The sequence below is a fragment of the Drosophila serrata genome, unplaced genomic scaffold, assembly GCF_035046125.1.
Source record: "Drosophila serrata isolate PLE 108 unplaced genomic scaffold, ASM3504612v1 contig_291, whole genome shotgun sequence".
Lineage (NCBI taxonomy): Eukaryota > Metazoa > Arthropoda > Insecta > Diptera > Drosophilidae > Drosophila > Drosophila serrata.
In genome coordinates this window covers 265,216-287,055 of record NW_028257189.1, presented here as the reverse complement: position 1 = coordinate 287,055, position 21,840 = coordinate 265,216, and the positions used below count along the sequence as shown (strand labels likewise).

General features: G+C 44.3%; 4 protein-coding genes and 1 pseudogene across 5 annotated transcripts in view; 1 reads left to right on the top strand and 4 right to left on the bottom strand.

Moving 5' to 3' along the window:
• LOC110179908 (uncharacterized) overlaps positions 1-11,320 on the top strand; it is a 129,075-nt gene extending 117,755 nt beyond the window's left edge. Inside the window, exons 1-3 of one of the 2 annotated variants that reach the window (XM_086836633.1) lie at positions 9,348-9,724; positions 9,821-9,908; positions 10,987-11,320. In XM_086836633.1, the coding sequence (XP_086692759.1) occupies positions 9,679-9,724; positions 9,821-9,908; positions 10,987-11,230 (378 nt within the window). In that variant the 5' untranslated portion in view covers positions 9,348-9,678 and the 3' untranslated portion in view covers positions 11,231-11,320. Of the gene's footprint in view, positions 1-9,347; positions 9,725-9,820; positions 9,909-10,986 lie in introns of those variants that run through there. The other variant, XM_086836630.1, reaches the window with a different exon arrangement.
• LOC147643141 (uncharacterized) lies at positions 2,977-6,294 on the bottom strand. Its single transcript, XM_086836637.1, is given in 4 exon segments — positions 2,977-3,765; positions 3,768-5,035; positions 5,099-5,653; positions 5,706-6,294. Coding segments are annotated over 4 exon segments (3,201 nt in total).
• Positions 6,369-7,140, bottom strand: LOC147643140 (uncharacterized). The gene is made up of 2 exons (XM_086836636.1): positions 7,104-7,140; positions 6,369-7,012 (listed from the first exon to the last, which is right to left on the bottom strand). The coding sequence occupies exons 1-2, from the start codon at positions 7,138-7,140 to the stop codon at positions 6,369-6,371; spliced, it is 681 nt and encodes a 226-aa protein (XP_086692762.1).
• On the bottom strand, positions 6,865-8,505 carry LOC147643139 (uncharacterized). Its single transcript, XM_086836640.1, has one exon. It carries the CDS (start codon positions 7,604-7,606, stop codon positions 7,172-7,174), a length of 435 nt encoding a protein of 144 aa, XP_086692766.1. The 5' UTR covers positions 7,607-8,505; the 3' UTR covers positions 6,865-7,171.
• A 7,808-nt stretch (positions 11,321-19,128) lies between the features above and the next one.
• On the bottom strand, positions 19,129-21,389 carry LOC147643138 (uncharacterized; annotated as a pseudogene).
• Positions 21,390-21,840: the final 451 nt, after the last annotated feature.

Sequence of the window (21,840 nt, the reverse complement as noted above, 5' to 3'; positions counted from 1 at the left end):
GGGAAGAAGTTAGGGGAAGACAAAGGAACTGAGGGATATGAGGTGAAGAGCGCCGAAGTCCTTTAATACAAGCTATGAAACCAAGAAATATTAACCATACAACGAAGCACAAAAAGCATACACAAATTAAGTATATGAAGCCACGAAGGATTCCTGGAAGAGCTACTGTGAGTCACTGGAAGGCATTAAGGACATGTAGAAAATAAGCAAAGCACCAAAGGGCAGACAAGCTCTACCCTAATTAAAAGAGCAGATGGTACAGCTACAATAGAGGAGTCACTAGAAATACTAGTTGACACTTACTTTCCAGGGAAACTACGAAAGAATTCATAACCTCACGCAGATTCGTTTGAGAAATACAAAAGCTCGGGTCCGGACGACATAATACTGGCAATGCTACAAACAGCCAAAAATCATCTCTATATGGCTACAAACCACATAAGAGAATTCCACAAGACTGACGCTCGTCTCGCAGTTAGTTAGTTAATCGTCTGTCTGCCACATCTCGTTCTCTCTTTTGTCAACTAGTTAATAGATCGACTGGTATCACACTTGCGATGACTAATGCTGAAGTTATGTTTTACACGCTCAGTAAAGACTTTGATCTGCAGGCTGCCTCAAGAGTTTCTACCCAGACCTCGCATCCGTTCAGCATGATTGTGTGAGTCACTTCCATTAAAAGCATCCGCATTGTTTTGATGTCAACTTTCGCTGAGCGTACTCGGTATTTCGTGCTGAAAAAAATTGATGTCAACTTTCGCTGTGCGTACTCGGTATTTCGTGCTGTGATGACTGCGACTATTTTTGTCACCCGGAGTAAAAGGTTCGATAGACATATCTAGATAAAAATGTCTAGTAATGCGCGTATTTAACAGTCTACGACGATTTGAGGTCTGTTCTCAGCAATTTGTCCTCTGCAGGAATGTTGTCGGGACCTCGAACCTTTTTCTTTTCTTATAGTTTTTGCCGCCCTCCGTAGTTTGTTTTCTGTGCAGATTATTTGTATACCCTTGCAGGGTATTATAATTTTAGCCATTACAGATCAGCAGATCAGTGATCAGCATCAACAGTCAAGTCAACTTAGCCATGTCCGTCTGTCTTTCTGTCCGTCTGTTTCTACGGACACCAGTCTCTCAGTTTAAAGCTATCTGAACGAAACTTTTCAGTCTTCTATGTACTCTCACTTGTATATATGTCGGAATGGGCCGGAGCAAACGACTATATCATAAAGCTACCATAGGAATGATAAAAAAATTAAAAAAGAAGTACATATATCATAACTTTTTTAAATTTTCAATAAATTTTTATCAAATTTTATTTTTATGAAAAACAGGCTGCCATACAAACGATCCTTAAATAATGTAAAACTGTAAATGTAATGTACATATAGGTGAGTGAATTGAAAGCAGGCATTACTTCATTTTTTTTATATAAATATATATAATTTATATTGCATTAATTCCTAGTGATTGAAGTTCTATCTGCAAGGGGATATAAACTACAGAACTTCCTTTTATGTTTTTTATGTGTTTTTATTTAATAAGAAACAGTATGTGGTCCGATTTCTTTTCCTTCATTTTTTGTATAGTGTTTTTGCTCTTAGCTTCTTTATAACAATTGTTTATTGGAGGCGGGCGATTCTAATTGTCGATGCACATGATAATGAAAACACGGAACTATTTCGGGCCGCTCTAATTGTCGATGCACTCGATAATAAAAACACGGGAACTATTTCGGGGTATTACGCGACATGCGTAGGGTCTTTATTGGTAGAAATGTGATATATAACTAACAACATGAAACTAAAACCTAAAACTGCCCTTTTGGCGTGAAGGCTGATCGTAGGAGGTTGAATATAATCAATGGACTCTAGAGTTTTATGACGCTCTGTTAGGAAATAACTAAGTTGTAGCTACGTAGGCATTTCTGCCGCACATTCAAAATCAACTGAAATTCCCTCTGAACACGCTTCTTACTCTTTCTCGATCTTATACCATAGCGCTCGGACTTGGTCAAGATGCATTTTGTACGTATACTGAGATAGAATGGATACAGAATTTGGATTCGAACTGATTCAGACGGTGAAAGGTCAAAATAAATTAATTTAAAACGGATGGTGCCATAATGATTTTATATGATTTTGTATTTTCAAACTGGTTTATAAGTTCGAAACTTATTTATCTAGATTTAATTATACTTAAAATTTAAAAAATCAATCGGAATCGTAGTATAGCTACAAAGTAGATAATAAATATATGACAATAATTTTAAAATTGTTTGGAAACCTTTGATTTTGTCTAAGGAACACAACGACAACAACAATTCCTAAAAATTTTGTAAAAACCCGCCAAAACTATCCTAGCCCAGCTAGCCTAGCTATAAGCTAATTAGTGTAACGATAAGTATTGGCCGATAATATAAGATTATTAGACAAAATTAAATTGTTTATTTTGGATTAAATTTCCTTAAAGTCGCTGGTGGCACTGTTGGCACTGTATCACCGTGCTTTGCAAGTCAGGAATATTACATTACATTTGAGTCTATGCATGTGTGTATATATTTAGTGTTGTAAATATATTTTTGCGGGAAATGTACATATATTGTCGTTCTTCACTTGGATTTGCCTTTAACGACTCCACATCTCTGGTTCCCGCCAAATAATAGGGAAGCCTCCTGGCCCGAGGCCGACAATTAGATGTGAAGTTCGTACGTTTTATTCTGCGGAAAAATTAACTTAACCTTAATTTTACACTTCAAAAAACTCTCACACGCGCTTACCGCAGTGTGTCCTCCTAATTTTCGCACGACAATAAGACGCTCAATTTTCACGGTTAATTTAGCGATAAAAATATGCCCGTTCACTCTTGGGCTCAAAATCCATCAGTATTTTTTACGTTATTCTTAATATACTATCTACGCCTATCGATTACAATATTCGATCGTCGACATCCCCGAACCCGTGAAGAACCGCTTCACTCAATTCAAAACCGCAAGTTTAGAGACGGGTCGCATCATTGTCCGAGATAGGCCGTTGTTGTTTGTGCGCAATGTAGCGCGTCTGGCGACTCCATCAGCTCCGCTGTAGACTTCCTCCACGATGCCCTTGCGCCACTCTCGTCGGGGCGAGGCAGGATCACAGATGATGACCATGTCGCCCTGACGGATGGGCTCCGTCCTCCTGCACCACTTCTCGCGCCGCACCAGCGTAGGTAGGTACTCCAGGACCCACCTCTTCCAGAAACGGTCTCTCAGTAGGCGAGCAATCCTCCAGGGCTTTCGTGTAGAGCATTCCTTGGGCAACTCCGCACCCAGGCCAGGGGTATCCGGCAGATTGGCTACTCGCTTGAATAGGTCATTCGGCGTCAACGGTGCTTCCTGGTCCGCTTCCACCGGCAAATGGGTAAGCGGACATGAATTTACGACATTCTCCGCCTCGATCAGGAAACTCTCCAAAACATGTTCCCTCTGTGCGACTTCCTTTAGGGTATGACGCAGTACTCTTTTGACGCATTGCACCATTCGCTCCCATATTCCTCCCTCAGACGGGTTCGCTGGGCAGTTGAAGATCCATTTAATGCTCCTGCTTGACAGCTCATCCTGAATTTTCTCCATCTCGAATACGTCTCCAAAGCGCCTGGCCTCCGTTTCTGCTCCCACGAAGTTCTTGCCGTTATCACTGCGCAGTCTGTGTACTGGTCCTCTACGGCAGACGAAATTCCTATTTGCGATGATTCAGGAATCCGTCAACCGATCATGTGCCAATCCAGGTGGATCGCCCTTGTCGTCAAGCACGTCAACAAGGCGACCCAACGCTTCTCCTTGTGACGGGAAACAGTCACCAACAGTGGCCCAAAGTAGTCCAATCCTGTGTATTTGAATGGCCAACCTCCCGCTTCCAGTCGATCTTCTGGATGGGGTCCCATTATCGGCGGCACCGGCCGGGCTCGCTGCAACTTGCAATCGTTGCACGACGAGATCACTTTATTCATAACTCGCCTCATCTTCGCGACCCAGAAACTCGTCCGGATATCCGCAATCGTCGCATCCACGTATTGATGCTTCATTGTGACGTGGAAGTGATTGACGATCATCTCCGTAAGATTGTACCTGTGCGACAGTATTACGGGCCTCCTCGCACTGTACGGAACGCATAATGCGGCATCAATTCTGCCATAAGCTCGTAGAACTCCGTGGTCATCCACGTAGGGCATCAGCCCTCGAATGTCGCTCGTCATGGCGACACCCTTTCCGCATCCCATCGACCTCATCTCGTCGGGAAAAGAATCCAATTGAGCCTGCCTGATTAACAGGTTCTCTGCAGCCGGACATTCTGCTGCTGTAAGGCCGTATTCCTCGAGCACGCTTCTCTGTTTACGGCACCGGCGCGTAAGCCTCAAGACCCACGCTGTGGTTCTAACCAAGCGACTGAAGCTCGAAAACCTCTGGAATGAGATATCAAAACCATTCGCCGCAGCCAAGGCAAACTCACTGGGCATCTCCTCTTCATCAGGGGCATCTGGAACACGCTTAATCTCCTTTTCAGGCGCCGGCCAGCTGTTTGCTGGCTGCCTTAAAAAGGCAGGTCCACGTATCCATCGGGATTCCTGACTAAGGTCCACTTCTCTTTGCGACCGAGTCGCATCATCCACCGCATTTTCGGCTGTAGGTACCCATCGCCAATGGGAAACCTTCGACGAATCCAAAATCTCAGACACTCGATTCCCGACAAACTGCTTGTACCGGCGGTGTGTGCTGCCAATCCATCTCAGCACCGTCTTCGAGTCTGACCATAAGACCACGTCGTTGATGACCACACTGTGCTCCTCCTTGACAGTGTTCATTAGTCTGGTTCCAAGAACTGCTGCTTGCAGCTCCAACCGTGGGATCGACATCGTTCTCATAGGGGCACACTTCGTCTTTGCGCATACGAAGCTCACCAGCACATTATCGTCCTCATATGTGACCCTCCAGTAGGCCACCGCCGCGAATGCAGATTGACTTGCATCCACGAACACGTGCAGCTCTATGGCTCTAACTGCTCCGTGCCCAAAATAATGGCGAAGACAACGGAACTATCCTACGGCATCCATCTCTTTACGCCAAATCGCAAAGGCCTTGCCAATCTCCTCCGGTAGTGGTTCATCCCACTGGATCTTCTGCCTCCAAATCTCTCTCAGCAACAGCTTCGCTGTAATCATCAGGCAGCACAGGAATCCCAGTGGGTCGATCGTTGACATCACTAGGCTCAAGTATTCCCTTTTCGTAGGAACTCGATCCCCTCTTAGAACGCTGATTGGCACTCGGTGATACTCCACTTTGAGCCTGAAGTCATTCGTGGCTACCTGCCAACGCATTCCAAGAATCTTCTGCTCAGCCTCGCCCCATCCAACGCTCTTGACTCGTCCAGGTGGTCCCAACGCCGTCTCCACGGTGGGTGAGCTGGATGAGAACTTGCATAGCTCGAATCCAGCTTTCGCGTGTATCTCCTTCACACGGGTAGATACGCTAATAGCTTCGCGCTCTGTAGCGAAACTATTCACGTAGTCGTCGACGTAGTGGTAGTCGACGATGGCCTTGACTGCTCTCGGATCCGAATCACGAAATCGCAGGGCATTCACAGTCTTCACGTAATGTGCAGCGCTCGGCGAACAGGCTGCGCCAAAGGTCATTACGTTCATCACGTAAACAAAGGAATCTTTGGGAACATCTATCTTCGGGTCGGATCAGCACTTGGTGGAACATCTCCTTGATATCACCGCAGACTCCGACTGCTCCTTCTCTGAAATGAAAGAGCACGGCTGGCAAAGACTTGTAGTGCTGAGGTCCTTTGTCCAACGCCGAATTTAACGACGTTTCTCCAACTTTGGCTGCCGCATCGAACACAAGCCGGACCTTACCGGGCTTGTTCGGGTTTTCGACACCAAAGTGTGGCAAATACCATATCCGATCACTATTCTCCGCGGCCTCATGTGGCTCCAACCGCCTCGCGTATCCTTTTGCAACATAATCCTTGATGATCCGACAGTATTCCAGCGCCAACTGTTCGTTGCGCTTCATCTTCTTCTCGACGTTGACCAGCCGTTTGTACGCCATCTCATAGCTCTGTGGCAGCTTCACGTGGTTGTCCTTCCAGAGTAGTCCCGTTTGGTAGCGACGCCCCACTCTCACCGTGGTGTCTTCGAGTATCCTTTGTGCCCGCATGTCGTCGCTGGCTGCGACCTGTGACAAAAGCTTCACACCAAAGTTCTCCAAATCGAAGTAATCCTCTACCATTTTTTCCACCGTATCATCCATCGACACGACAAGTAGGCAGGACCTCGGTGATGGCGAAGTGAACTGCCCCTTTACGGGCCCGAACACAACCCAGCCTAGCTCGGTCCCTCACTGGCAAATCGCCTAGTTCTCAGTGGCAATCCCAGCTGTCCATGATCCAGGCCGATGAGCAACTTCGGCACCACATTGCTGTAAGGCTTCATCGGCAGGCGCGCATCCTTATGCACACCCTTGACATCCTGCCGACTTAACGTCTGCATCGGTAGGCTCGAAATGGCATACACGTTTCTCAGTACATGGCGAGTGGACTTTCCAACTCCACTTATTTTCAGACTCACTACGTTCGTGGTCTCTCTGGATGCCCTTCCTCCAAACCATTGGATATTTAGCTGTCGGCGCTCTCCTTGTATTCCCAGATCCCTCCGTAGTTCGTCGTCGATCATCGTAACGGAGGATCCTTCATCAAAGAGCTCGTACGTATTCACCGTCCGTCCGGCTCCGTACAGCGTTACTGGCAGTATACGGAACAGAAGGCGGCCTCCCTCGGCGTCAACGCAGCTTAGATTCCTCTGCACAGGCGAATCCGCTTCCTGTGGTGCCCTTCTCTCCAGGCTGTTTACGGCGGGCCGCTGGTTCTCCTCGTGGTCCCTGTGACCGTCTCGTGGTAATGACCTTCTGCCCGGGCTGTATCTGGAAACCGATGACTGCTGGTTCCCTTCGTTGTGGCGACTGTACCCACCTCATTGCTGCGGCCTTTTCTCATCGTCCGCGTCATGCAGCAGACGGTGATGCAACTTGCGACAGTCATTAATCTGGCACTCCCTATGCACATTGCAGAATCTCGTCGTGTGCCCACTTCGTAAGCATGAGAAGCAGAGCTTACGCCTCCTCATCATGCTCAACCTGCCCGGTGGCGGAGTTCCAATAAATTCCTTGTAGTTCGTAACTGCGTGTTGTCCTCCACAATTGGACAACATCCGTGCCGATCATCCTGTCGATCGCATTTCATGGCGTCGATATTAGCATGAAGAACTCGACGCTTCGGCTCCTTTCCCTCTACATCCAAAACGGTACACAAAACGTTTGCGTAGCCCTGTAACCATCCGCTGAAGTGCACTATAGTGGGAAAGGGCTGGATCGTCGCAGCATACTTGGCCCAATCCACGGGCTTGCTCGTAGGGAGCTTGGCCACAAGCTCCTCCATGAGAGATGAGTTCCCCAGATGCTGCTCCGCGTTTGCCGCCTGCAAGAAAGCCATGAGGTTACTCACTCGGGTAGCGAAGGGAACAATCTTCGCTAGATTGTGCTCCGAAATTGGTTGCACTTCTCGCATATTGTTCAGCTGACTGCGTATAAGCTGCTCCGGTCGGCCAAACCTGGCCGACTGGAGCGACTTCACTGCCTCGCGAGCGTCATCCTTTAGAGCCTTCAACAACCTTTGATTGTTCTCCAAATCCGTGCAGTTATACGCCCGTCTCCTCTCCGTGAATGCACAGCTGAAAATCGGCCACTCCTCTGGCTGCCCTCTAAATATAGGCAGATCTGGGAGCTTTCTTGGCCCGTATGTTCCTTGAATTCCATTCGACGTCAATATAGTGGGGGATCCGACAAGTGGCGAAACTGATGCCACGTTGCGCGTATTCACATCCGGTAGTGTAAACACATGCGCCGTCTGCGCAGTGCTGTGCTGTGAACGGTGACCCACTGCAAGGTGGCGGCAGCGTGCAGAACGCGCTGTACCCACCGACACTATGATAGGGCGCCGACCCGACCCCGTTACATGAGGTCTCCTCAACCGATGTCGCTAATGGCGGGCCGCTCCAAAATGGCGGCTGGCCTGACGCTACACTGTGCGCGCCAACTGCGACTGGCGCGCAATTGGCGGTGCCCACACTTCCCAGGGACTTAAGCTGCTGCAGCTCCTTTTCCAGCGCTGCGATCCTCGCCAGGAGATCCAACGTGGGATCCTCTCTAGCATTGATGTTCGCAGTTGAGGCTGCAGTGCTTCCATGTTGGGGAGCTGATGTAATCTCCGTAGTGGCTGGGCTAGATATAGCCGCTGCCGTGGTTATGTCTACCAGCGGCCAGGTTTCTGTTTCACTACTAACTGGTTGCTGATCCACTCGTGTTGTTATAGGGGTGGCTTCCCCTCCATTCAGCCGGGCGCTCCTCCTGGGTGAGCGCTGTATCTTCCCGATTCCAATAGGGCGCTGACTTAGCGCACTTCAAATGGCGTATCTGTGCCTCCTTGTCGCTGGCTGCGACCACTGACGCCGCCTGCGTCTCCTTGTCGCTGGCTGCGACTACTGACGCCGCCCGCGTCTCCTTGTCGCTGTCTGCGACCACTGACGCTACTGGCGTCTCCTTGTCGCTGGCTGCAACTTCTCCATCAACACGTGGGGCGCTGCCTGCGCTCCCAAGTTGCTTTAGCAGTCTCTTTCGGATTGCGAATAAAAGGAGTTGTCGTGCTTCACTTGGATTTGCCTTTAACGACTCGAAATCTCTGGTTTCCGCCAAACAATAGGGAAGCCTCCTGGCCCGAGGCCGACAATTAGATGTGAAATTTGTACGTTTTATTCTGCGGAAAAATGAACTTAACCTTAATTTTACACTTCAAAAAACTCTCACACGCGCTTACCGCAGTGTGTCCTCCTAATTTTCGCACGACAATAAGACGCTCAATTTTCGCGGTTAACTTAGCGATAAAAATATGCCCGTTCACTCTTAGGCTCAATCCATCAGTATTTTTTACGTTATTATTCTTAATATACTAACTACGCCTATCGATTACAATATTCGATCGTCGACATATATCATTGGAGTGGACTGTATTGGAAATATGTATATGTAAACCCTTCAGTACCATTCCTTTTGGATTCAATATTGAATATACTTTTTTTATAAGATCGTGATTTTTTTTATAATTGAGGCGTAATTTAACAAAATATATATTTTTATTATATATACTTTTAAAATACATAATTTTTCCATTTTAGTAATTTAATTCTTCAAAATTGAAAATTTCTTAAGATCTAGTTAATTTTGTGTGTTTTCGGTAATTAAATTCTTTGTATTAATTGTGTCTTATTTCACAATTTAGTTTAAGCTGTCAGTGGTGCACTATAAATCTTAGCTCTACTCCCTTGTTCCAATCTTCACTGCTAAGTCGTTATATCCGGTAAACAAAATGTGTTCTAAAAAGATCTCGAGATTTTGAAAACTCAATAGTAGTCTCCCTCGGCACAGCCTTTATAGAATGCTAAAGAAAATGTAAATTATTATTATATCTAAGTTAGAAGCCATGGAGGCGTTTATCTCTAGAATTTAAATAAAGTGAGCCCATACAATTTCAAAATTCGAGTGAAAAATTCCTCTATTCTACGGAAGGTCACCACCATTGCCAACATGGGAGACCGGACTACTCCACAACTTCGCAGCGCCCTTACGACAAGTAAGCATGTGTTTTACCGTAGTGAACTTGTAAGAAAGAATTAAGAGATATCGACTTCGAATTTTCTAATTTTCATCTCTTGCTTTTAAAAACTAGTATCTACCTCCACCCTCCTCTTCCTGATTTTTACCTCCATCCCCTGCTCGTGGAAGGGGACTCCAGACTGCTGCAAAGCCTCCATTTGGTGAGCAAACGGGTTGTTGGGGATCCCAAACTTAAGAAAAAGCGGTACAAGAGGAATAAATCTTCCAAGGCACAATCACAATTTCACCACTATTTCTATCTTTCACTTTCTAAAATACTCATAAACTCAATTTGTGTTTCCTATCAGAATGCAAGCAGTTTACGTATTAAACTACAGAAAATGCAATCTGTCATTTATTTATCAGGTTACCGTTTTCACAGAAACCTATTTTAAGACGAAGATTCTTAGCTCCGAAGTTTTCCCAGATGTATGTACTGTACACCGAATAGATCGCCTATTAAGCGAAAGGGTGGTGTCCTCTTAATGATTCCTCCGGACTTACGTCGGAATTATAAAGTTTCGAGGAATGCAATGTTGTTGAATTTCTGTCAATGTTGCTATCTGCCTATGGTAGTTCGACTTTTATTAAATGTTCCGACATTCAAATCGGATATATTTTAACCATCTTTACGCAACCCAATTGATTTCTTATAGTTTTTTGGATTGTTGCTATTAAGTAGTTCTAGGTGATTTTAATATCCCTGGGCTAACTAGTCCCCAAATAATTCCACAAATTCTTTTCCTACTAAAATTCAATATGACTTTATTACGGGCTGGTTTAACAATCCGATATCTCTAGTGATATTTGCTTTGTCCCTGATCCGGCGAAAATCAGTTTAGCTAGGGTGGCGCCGCCAACTTAACCCGAAGATCCCTATATTATCCTACTTTCTATGTGACTTTGAGATTGCATTACAGTGTATATCTGATCGACCAGCCAAAAAACTGCTCTGTTTTAACAGTACAGATTTGAAACGCCTTAATAATATCATATCTGATTTTAATCTTTAAAAATTAAGTTAGCAGCTCTGTCAAAATTTACCGTACTGAACGCGAAAGATTACAAAAATTATTTGCATTATCCAGTTCTCTTGGGACCAAAAACAGTTTCTCATACTTCCACGCTTTCTTTTGAAAATTCAACAGTAAATTGGCCATCTTTTTGCTTAATTTTTTTAAATTATCTATTCAACCTTCACTGTTTCAAGCTTATTAACAATTGTTTTTTTTTTAACAGTAACATCCAGGTGCAATTGGAACAAGATCGTTTAATAAGACAACTGACTGGCATTATTTTAAGTCCAATCACAAATTTGTTTAAGGACCGCATAACAACATCGATAGCCGATGGACTCAAGGAGCAAATGCAATCTGTAATGGATGACTTTAATACCGAGGATCCTTTACAGCTGCGCAACTTTACTAGAAAATTGTTGTCTGGAATAACACAAAATGCGACAATTGAATTAATGTATCATTGACACAAATTTACTTGTATTTATAATAATGTTATATCCTTTATTTCTTACAATTACAAAATGACCGTTTAATAAATATTTTTATTGCATGAACTGGCCATGCTTTTTTTTTTTAAGAATAAAATGGATGTTAAGACCAATCAAGTCTATCAAACTTCTCAAATCTCAGTTCGGATATTAAAAAAAACCAATACATTTAACAGAAACTCACGTCTGAAAAGACGTTCAGTATGGCTATGATTAGCGAAACTTGGGCTATCCTTAGTCCACGCCAGGGAGAAGGGACTTACTGAACTGAAGACGACCGTTCTGATCAGGTGCGATGCGAACGCGAGGCACACGCTTTGGGGGAGCTCGGAAACGAATGATTGATAATATTATTTTGATAATATTTGATAATATAATATTAATAATATAATTTTTGATAATATTATTTGTCAAAAAGTTACAATATATAAAAAGGCAAATACGGCAACACAGCACGGGAGGCTTCCAAAGTTGGAAAGAAATTAGGGGAAGACAAAGGAACTGAGGGATATGAGGTGAAGAGCGCCGAAGTCCTTTAATACAAGCTATGAAACCAAGAAATATTAACCATACAACGAAGCACAAAAAGCATACACAAATTAAGTATATGAAGCCACGAAGGATTCCTGGAAGAGCTACTGTGAGTCACTGGAAGGCATTAAGGACACGTAGAAAATAAGCAAAGCACCAAAGGGCAGACAAGCTCTACCCTAATTAAAAGAGCAGATGGTACAGCTACAATAGAGGAGTCACTAGAAATACTAGTTGACACTTACTTTCCAGGGAAACTACGAAAGAATTCATAACCTCACGCAGATTCGTTTGAGAAATACAAAAGCTCGGGTCCGGACGACATAATACTGGCAATGCTACAAACAGCCAAAAATCATCTCTATATGGCTACAAACCACATAAGAGAATTCCACAAGACTGACGCTCGTCTCGCAGTTAGTTAGTTAATCGTCTGTCTGCCACATCTCGTTCTCTCTTTTGTCAACTAGTTAATAGATCGACTGGTATCACACTTGCGATGACTAATGCTGAAGTTATGTTTTACACGCTCAGTAAAGACTTTGATCTGCAGGCTGCCTCAAGAGTTTCTACCCAGACCTCGCATCCGTTCAGCATGATTGTGTGAGTCACTTCCATTAAAAGCATCCGCATTGTTTTGATGTCAACTTTCGCTGAGCGTACTCGGTATTTCGTGCTGAAAAAAATTGATGTCAACTTTCGCTGTGCGTACTCGGTATTTCGTGCTGTGATGACTGCGACTATTTTTGTCACCCGGAGTAAAAGGTTCGATAGACATATCTAGATAAAAATGTCTAGTAATGCGCGTATTTAACAGTCTACGACGATTTGAGGTCTGTTCTCAGCAATTTGTCCTCTGCAGGAATGTTGTCGGGACCTCGAACCTTTTTCTTTTCTTATAGTTTTTGCCGCCCTCCGTAGTTTGTTTTCTGTGCAGATTATTTGTATACCCTTGCAGGGTATTATAATTTTAGCCATTACAGATCAGCAGATCAGTGATCAGCATCAACAGTCAAGTCAACTTAGCCATGTCCGTCTGTCTTTCTGTCCGTCTGTTTCTACGGACACCAGTCTCTCAGTTTAAAGCTATCTGAACGAAACTTTTCAGTCTTCTATGTACTCTCACTTGTATATATGTCGGAATGGGCCGGAGCAAACGACTATATCATAAAGCTACCATAGGAATGATAAAAAAATTAAAAAAGAAGTACATATATCATAACTTTTTTAAATTTTCAATAAATTTTTATCAAATTTTATTTTTATGAAAAACAGGCTGCCATACAAACGATCCTTAAATAATGTAAAACTGTAAATGTAATGTACATATAGGTGAGTGAATTGAAAGCAGGCATTACTTCATTTTTTTTATATAAATATATATAATTTATATTGCATTAATTCCTAGTGATTGAAGTTCTATCTGCAAGGGGATATAAACTGACAAAGTAAGCTTCCTTTTATGTTTTTTATGTGTTTTTATTTAATAAGAAACAGTATGTGGTCCGATTTCTTTTCCTTCATTTTTTGTATAGTGTTTTTGCTCTTAGCTTCTTTATAACAATTGTTTATTGGAGGCGGGCGATTCTAATTGTCGATGCACATGATAATGAAAACACGGAACTATTTCGGGCCGCTCTAATTGTCGATGCACTCGATAATAAAAACACGGGAACTATTTCGGGGTATTACGCGACATGCGTAGGGTCTTTATTGGTAGAAATGTGATATATAACTAACAACATGAAACTAAAACCTAAAACTGCCCTTTTGGCGTGAAGGCTGATCGTAGGAGGTTGAATATAATCAATGGACTCTAGAGTTTTATGACGCTCTGTTAGGAAATAACTAAGTTGTAGCTACGTAGGCATTTCTGCCGCACATTCAAAATCAACTGAAATTCCCTCTGAACACGCTTCTTACTCTTTCTCGATCTTAGACCATAGCGCTCGGACTTGGTCAAGATGCATTTTGTACGTATACTGAGATAGAATGGATACAGAATTTGGATTCGAACTGATTCAGACGGTGAAAGGTCAAAATAAATTTATTTAAAACGGATGGTGCCATAATGATTTTATATGATTTTGTATTTTCAAACTGGTTTATAAGTTCGAAACTTATTTATCTAGATTTAATTATACTTAAAATTTAAAAAATCAATCGGAATCGTAGTATAGCTACAAAGTAGATAATAAATATATGACAATATATCATCATATCCATCATCTTTCCAAGTGAACGGACGTGTTTTTTTCTTGCGCTCTCGTTTTGTGTTAAAGTTTCAATCTAACCACCGGGGTTAACTTAAATTTTCTAATTTGGGTTAATAACTTCCCGTTTACTTCGCGTGTGCATGCAGCTATCCTAATTTTGTGTATATATTTGGTTTTATTCTCCAATTTAGTTGTGCTGCTAGTGCTAGCTTTTGCATATTTTGAATTCCTTTCTGTGCCTTCTTCGTCTAGCTTTTGTTTGCGCCGTCGCAACAGCTAAACGTTTCATCTATTTATCTCCCACGCTCTCCAACTCTCTCGCTTTAGTTGTGCCGCTGCACTTCTTATCTTATCTAATCTATTACGCTCTCCCGCTCTCTCGCTCTCGCTCTCGCTCTCGCTTCTTTCTTCATTTTTTTCAATTGAAAGTACAGTGGTAAGTCTTTCTAATGTCCTCAAATATTGTCTGTTCCGTTAAAACCTGCAAAAAGGCAATTGCTGTACCTGACCTTACAATCGGCTGCTGGCTGTGCGAAAACGTCATGCACGCCAAGTGTATTGGGGTTGCAGCTCGGACGGTGGACGATGTAAGGAAAAACATCGGCCTGCGTTACTGTTGTGAGGCCTGTCGCGATGTAGAAAGGGAAATGACGTCTTTCATGCGGCAAACCAAAAGCGGTTTTAAGGGCATTTTAACGAGTTTTCGTAAAACTCTTGATATGTTCTTGGCGCTGGACACCCAATTTAATAGCCTTACGCTATTAAATGAGTCCCCTAGGCGCAAAAAAACTGCTATTGGTGGGCAGCATGTAGACGGACCCCAACTACCCGCAACAGGCTCTCAGCAACAGCCTCCCACGGCACAGCCCTCGACCTCAGCATTAATTCCAAGAGTGCTGAGATCGAGCGCTAGGAAAGATTCGGTATCCGAATGTGCAGCGGGAGTGCCCGTACCGCCGGTGATTTCTGTTTTATCCCCTGGGGGGTCGCAAATATTGACCCCTCAAAGTCCCGTTCACATAAATATATCTGCCCAGGGTGTTAGGCCCGGAATACCGGCCGACAATGGCACGGCAGATAACCAATCTGCCTTGCCAAAAGCCCTTATAGCTGTTCCACCAACGAGACATATTTTTGTCTCGCGGCTCTCCCCTGACCAAACATCGGAAGATGTTCTCGCCTTTATACAAGGCAAAACCAGAGCCGAAAAAATTAAGATAAAGGTGGAAAAGTTCAAATTTTCTTACGCAAGGGACATTTCATCTTTCAAAATAAGTGTCCCTAAAGAGCTCTTTAACACTATTTGCTCTCCCAACTTCTGGCCAGAGTACATAGTTGTTAAGGAATTCGAGGCGAAGAAAAAGAAAAAGCGGCCTGTAGGAATAACTCTTCCCAGGCCTGAAATTACCACTGCACCTTCTACGTCTTCCAACCCCGACCCAAAAAACTAACCTACTCCTTAGGTATTTCCTATCAGAATGCAAGAGGCTTACGTAGTAAGCTTCCTAACTTGTATTCTGATAGCCTTTCGTTTGCATCTCAGGTTATTGTGCTCACAGAAACCTGGTTAAAGCCGGAGATTCTGAGCTCCGAAGTTTTTCCAGCTGCGTTCACAGTATATCGGCTAGATCGCCCTATCGGATGCGGGGGTGGAGTTCTTATAGCGGTGGACTCCTCACTCACGTCAGAATTATTAACCTTCGAGGAATGCAACGATGTTGAAATCCTCTGTGTGAAGCTATCTATCAAAGGTAGCTCAATTTTTATTACCTGTTCCTACATACCTCCACTGTCGGAACTTCCTATTTATTGGAATCACCTTTCCGCTATTCAGATGGTTTCCAGTAGACTTTTGAATAGAGACCAGTTGGTAGTTCTTGGAGATTTTAATATCCCTGGTGCTATTTGGTGCTCGAATAATTCCACCAATACTCTCAGTACACCTACACAACATGACTTTATCGCTGGCTTGTTTGACATTTCGCTGTCTCAAGTCAACCATGTGCGAAATTCCATACAGCGCTTGCTTGATCTTTGCTTCGTCTCTGATCCTGCGAGAGTCAGTTTAGCAAGGGTGGCGCCTCTGACGCAGCCCGAAGATCCCTATCATCCAACTTTCGATGTGACTCTTGATATTGGGTGTGACGTACAGAATATTTCTGACCGTCCAGCCAATAAAGTCCTATGTTTTCGCAAAACGGACTTTGAACGGCTAAATAATTTTATAAACGAGTTCAATTGGTCCGATCTATACATGTGCACTGACATGGCAGTTGCCGTTGATATTTTTTACAGTGCCATGAATTCATTTTTTACTGAATGTGTTCCGTTATATTATCCGCCAAGCTCGAATAAACCGCCGTGGTTTACTAAAGAGTTGAGCCGACTTAAAAATAAAAAATCTAGACTGTATGCTAAATTTAAAATCACCGGTTCTCAATCTGCCCTTTCATTTTATTTATCAGCTCGGTCAAACTTTACCGTGCTGAACGCGCAGTGTTATAAAAACTATTTAACTCGTTGTAGGGCCCAGTTCTCACAGGACCCAAAACAGTTTTATAATTTCGTTAACACGAAACGTAAACCTAAAACAAATCCTTCCTCGCTTTCATTTGAAAATACTACCGCAAATAATGATCAGGCAATAGCCGATCTATTTTCGCAGTTTTTTCAAACAACCTATTCTAGCTCTTCGTATATATACCAGACTTATTCCTACGACATATCCAAATCGAACTTAAATTTCTGTCCTAGCCTAAACGAAAGCTCTCTCCTTTTAGATCTTCATCGTGTCAAGCCAGTTTATTCGCCAGGTCTCGACGGAATTCCTGGCTGTGTGCTCAGATCCCCTTCTGAAATTGTTTACCTTGTCCTTAGAAACCTCCCACTTTCCCATTATTTGGAAGGAATCGTTTATTATTCCTCTCCACAAAAAAGGTAGCAAATTGGATGCCAGCAATTATAGATGAATCTCTAAGTTGTCGGCCATCCCAAAATTATTTGAAAATATTATCACCCCTCATTTACAGCACCTTTGTAGATCGGTTATTTCTCCATGTCAACATGGTTTTATTAAGCGAAGATCAACAACAACAAATCTTTTGGAGCTCTCTTCCTATATTATAAAGGGCTTCCATAATAATTGTCAGACAGATGTAATCTATACTGATTTCAGTAAAGCATTTGACTCTGTTAATCATTCTATCCTCGTTAGAAAACTCGATTCAATGGGTTTTCCAAGTGATCTTCTTAATTGGATCTCAAGTTATTTTAATGGCAGGACGCAAAAGGTCCTCTTTAAGAATAATTTATCCAATATTCTAAGGGTTACATCTGGTGTCCCGCAAGGAAGCCATTTGGGACCCTTATTGTTTACATTGTTCATAAATGACCTGCCCAAAGTCTTGACTAACTCCAGAGTACTTATGTACGCGGATGACGTCAAGCTTTGCGTGCAATACAATGACGTTGCCTGCCAGTCGGATTTACAAACAGATCTTAATAATTTTCAAACTTGGTGCTGTGTAAACTTATTAAACTTAAATGGCTCGAAATGCAAGCTAATGACATTCTCTCGTGTCGCTCCTAAGCTTGCTACTGACACGCTGAACGGCTGCTCTTTGGAAAGAATTAATACAGTTGACGATTTGGGCGTCCGCTTGGACCCAAAACTTGACTTTATTGATCATATTTCGTCTATGGTGAATAGAGCCAGGGGTGTGCTTGGATTTATTAAACGGTGGTCGAAGGAATTCAATGACCCCTATGTTACTAAATCCTTATATACTTCCTTAGTTCGTCCTATCCTAGAATATGGATGCTGCGTTTGGAGCCCTCAGTACGGCGTCCATAGTAAACGCATTGAGTCGGTTCAAAAGAACTTTTTACTTTTCGCTCTACGCGGTTTAAATTGGGATGCAAACCAAAGATTACCTTCCTACTCTAGTAGACTCCTATTAATAAACTTGCCGTCCTTAGCCAATCGTAGAACGATGCTAGGGATAACCTTTATTTTTAACCTTATCCATGGTGATGTGGAAAGTGCTGACTTGTTGAGTCAGCTTAATTTCCATGTACCATGTAGAACCACTAGATCCTATATCCCATTAGTGTTGCGCCACTGTAGGACCTCCTTTGAACTGCATGAACCTTTTAGAGTGTTATGTGCAAATTATAATGATTTGTACACACTAATCTCTAACGTAGATTCCCTTCCCAAATTAAAATCTTTAATACTAACACACTTAGTAAGCATGCAAGCCAACAATCTGGCAGCACGCCGGTAGTCAATTTTCCTCGTATTCTGTCCTATATTTTCCATCGCGCCTACTAACACCTAACCCAAACAGGCACGTGCCTGGTGTCATACGGGCCACTTGTATGTACTGACCTTAGTGCATCAACGTCCAAAGATAATTTTAAAATTGTTTGGAAACCTTTGATTTTGTCTAAGGAACACAACGACAACAACAATTCCTAAAAATTTTGTAAAAACCCGCCAAAACTATCCTAGCCCAGCTAGCCTAGCTATAAGCTAATGAGTGTAACGATAAGTATTGGCCGATAATATAAGATTATTAGACAAAATTAAATTGTTTATTTTGGATTAAATTTCCTTAAAGTCGCTGGTGGCACTGTTGGCACTGTATCACCGTGCTTTGCAAGTCAGGAATATTACATTACATTTGAGTCTATGCATGTGTGTATATATTTAGTGTTGTAAATATATTTTTGCGGGAAATGTACATATATTGTCGTTCTTCACTTGGATTTGCCTTTAACGACTCCACATCTCTGGTTCCCGCCAAATAATAGGGAAGCCTCCTGGCCCGAGGCCGACAATTAGATGTGAAGTTCGTACGTTTTATTCTGCGGAAAAATGAACTTAACCTTAATTTTACACTTCAATAAACTCTCACACGCGCTTACCGCAGTGTGTCCTCCTAATTTTCGCACGACAATAAGACGCTCAATTTTCACGGCTAACTTAGCGATAAAAATATGCCCGTTCACTCTTGGGCTCAAAATCCATCAGTATTTTTTACGTTATTCTTAATATACTATCTACGCCTATCGATTACAATATTCGATCGTCGACATCCCCGAACCCGTGAAAAACCGCTTCACTCAATTCAAAACCGCAAGTTTAGAGACGGGTCGCATCATTGTCCGAGATAGGCCGTTGTTGTTTGTGCGCAATGTAGCGCGTCTGGCGACTCCATCAGCTCCGCTGTAGACTTCCTTCATGATGCCCTTGCGCCACTCTCGTCGGGGCAAGGCAGGATCACAGATGAGGACCATGTCGCCCTGACGGATGGGCTCCGTCCTCCTGCACCACTTCTCGCGCCGCACCAGCGTAGGTAGGTACTCCAGGACCCACCTCTTCCAGAAACGGTCTCTCAGTAGGCGAGCAATCCTCCAGGGCTTTCGTGTAGAGCATTCCTTGGGCAACTCCGCACCCAGGCCAGGGGTATCCGGCAGATTGGCTACTCGCTTGAATAGGTCATTCGGCGTCAACGGTGCTTCCTGGTCCGCTTCCACCGGCAAATGGGTAAGCGGACACGAATTTACGACATTCTCCGCCTCGATCAGGAAACTCTCCAAAACATGTTCCCTCGGTGCGACTTCCTTTAGGGTATGACGCAGTACTCTTTTGACGCATTGCACCATTCGCTCCCATATTCCTCCCTCAGACGGGTTCGCTGGGCAGTTGAAGATCCATTCAATGCTCCTGCTTGACAGCTCATCCTGAATTTTCTCCATCTCGAATACGTCTCCAAAGCGCCTGGCCTCCCTTTCTGCTCCCACGAAGTTCTTGCCGTTATCACTGCGCAGTCTGTGTACTGCTCCTCTACGGCAGACGAAATTCCTATTTGCGATGATTCAGGAATCCGTCAACATGTCATGTGCCAATCCAGGTGGATCGCCCTTGTCGTCAAGCACGTCAACAAGGCAACCCAACGCTTCTCCTTGTGACGGGAAACAGTCACCAACAGTGGCCCAAAGTAGTCCAATCCTGTGTATTTGAATGGCCAACCTCCCGCTTCCAGTCGATCTTCTGGATGGGGTCCCATTATCGGCGGCACCGGCCGGGCTCGCTGCAACTTGCAATCGTTGCACGACGAGATCACTTTATTCATAACTCGCCTCATCTTCGCGACCCAGAATCTCGTCCGGATCTCCGCAATCGTCGCATCCACGTATTGATGCTTCATTTTGACGTGGAAGTGATTGACGATCATCTCCGTAAGATTGTACCTGTGCGACAGTATTACGGGCCTCCTCGCACTGTACGGAACGCATAATGCGGCATCAATTCTGCCATAAGCTCGTAGAACTCCGTGGTCATCCACGTAGGGCATCAGCCCTCGAATGTCGCTCGTCATGGCGACACCCTTTCCGCATCCCATCGACCTCATCTCGTCGGGAAAAGAATCCAATTGAGCCTGCCTGATTAACAGGTTCTCTGCAACCGGACATTCTGCTGCTGTAAGGCCGTATTCCTCGAGCACGCTTCTCTGTTTACGGCACCGGCGCGTAAGCCTCAAGACCCACGCTGTGGTTCTAACCAAGCGACTGAAGCTCGAAAACCTCTGGAATGAGATATCAAAACCATTCGCCGCAGCCAAGGCAAACTCACTGGGCATCTCCTCTTCATCAGGGGCATCTGGAACACGCTTAATCTCCTCTTCAGGCGCCGGCCAGATGTTTGCTGGCTGCCTTAAAAAGGCAGGTCCACGTATCCATCGGGATTCCTGACTAAGGTCCACTTCTCTTTGCGACCGAGTCGCATCATCCACCGCATTTTCGGCTGTAGGTACCCATCGCCAATGGGAAACCTTCGACGAATCCAAAATCTCAGACACTCGATTCCCGACAAACTGCTTGTACCGGCGGTGTGTGCTGCCAATCCATCTCAGCACCGTCTTCGAGTCTGACCATAAGACCACGTCGTTGATGACCACACTGTGCTCCTCCTTGACAGTGTTCATTAGTCTGGTTCCAAGAACTGCTGCTTGCAGCTCCAACCGTGGGATCGACATCGTTCTCATAGGGGCACACTTCGTCTTTGCGCATACGAAGCTCACCAGCACATTATCGTCCTCATATGTGACCCTCCAGTAGGCCACCGCCGCGAATGCAGATTGACTTGCATCCACGAACACGTGCAGCTCTATGGCTCTAACTGCTCCGTGCCCAAAATAATGGCGAAGACAACGGAACTATCCTACGGCATCCATCTCTTTACGCCAAATCGCAAAGGCCTTGCCAATCTCCTCCGGTAGTGGTTCATCCCACTGGATCTTCTGCCTCCAAATCTCTCTCAGCAACAGCTTCGCTGTAATCATCAGGCAGCACAGGAATCCCAGTGGGTCGATCGTTGACATCACTAGGCTCAAGTATTCCCTTTTCGTAGGAACTCGATCCCCTCTTAGAACGCTGATTGGCACTCGGTGATACTCCACTTTGAGCCTGAAGTCATTCGTGGCTACCTGCCAACGCATTCCAAGAATCTTCTGCTCAGCCTCGCCCCATCCAACGCTCTTGACTCGTCCAGGTGGTCCCAACGCCGTCTACACGGTGGGTGAGCTGGATGAGAACTTGCATAGCTCGAATCCAGCTTTCGCGTGTATCTCCTTCACACGGGTAGATACGCTAATAGCTTCGCGCTCTGTAGCGAAACTATCCACGTAGTCGTCGACGTAGTGGTAGTCGACGATGGCCTTGACTGCTCTCGGATCCGAATCACGAAATCGCAGGGCATTCACAGTCTTCACGTAATGTGCAGCGCTCGGCGAACAGGCTGCGCCAAAGGTCATTACGTTCATCACGTATACA

What these genes read in the sequence shown, in the direction of transcription:
- LOC147643140 (XM_086836636.1), bottom strand. Translation starts at nt 7,140, where the DNA reads ATGCTTACGAAGTGGGCACACGACGAGATTCTGCAAT. An exon ending in ACACGACGAGATTCTGCAAT is followed by an intron (nt 7,013 to 7,103) that starts GTGCATAGGGAG and finishes CGCAGCAATGAG; the next exon opens with GTGGGTACAGTCGCCACAAC.
- LOC147643139 (XM_086836640.1), bottom strand. Translation starts at nt 7,606, where the DNA reads ATGCGAGAAGTGCAACCAATTTCGGAGCACAATCTAGCGAAGATTGTT.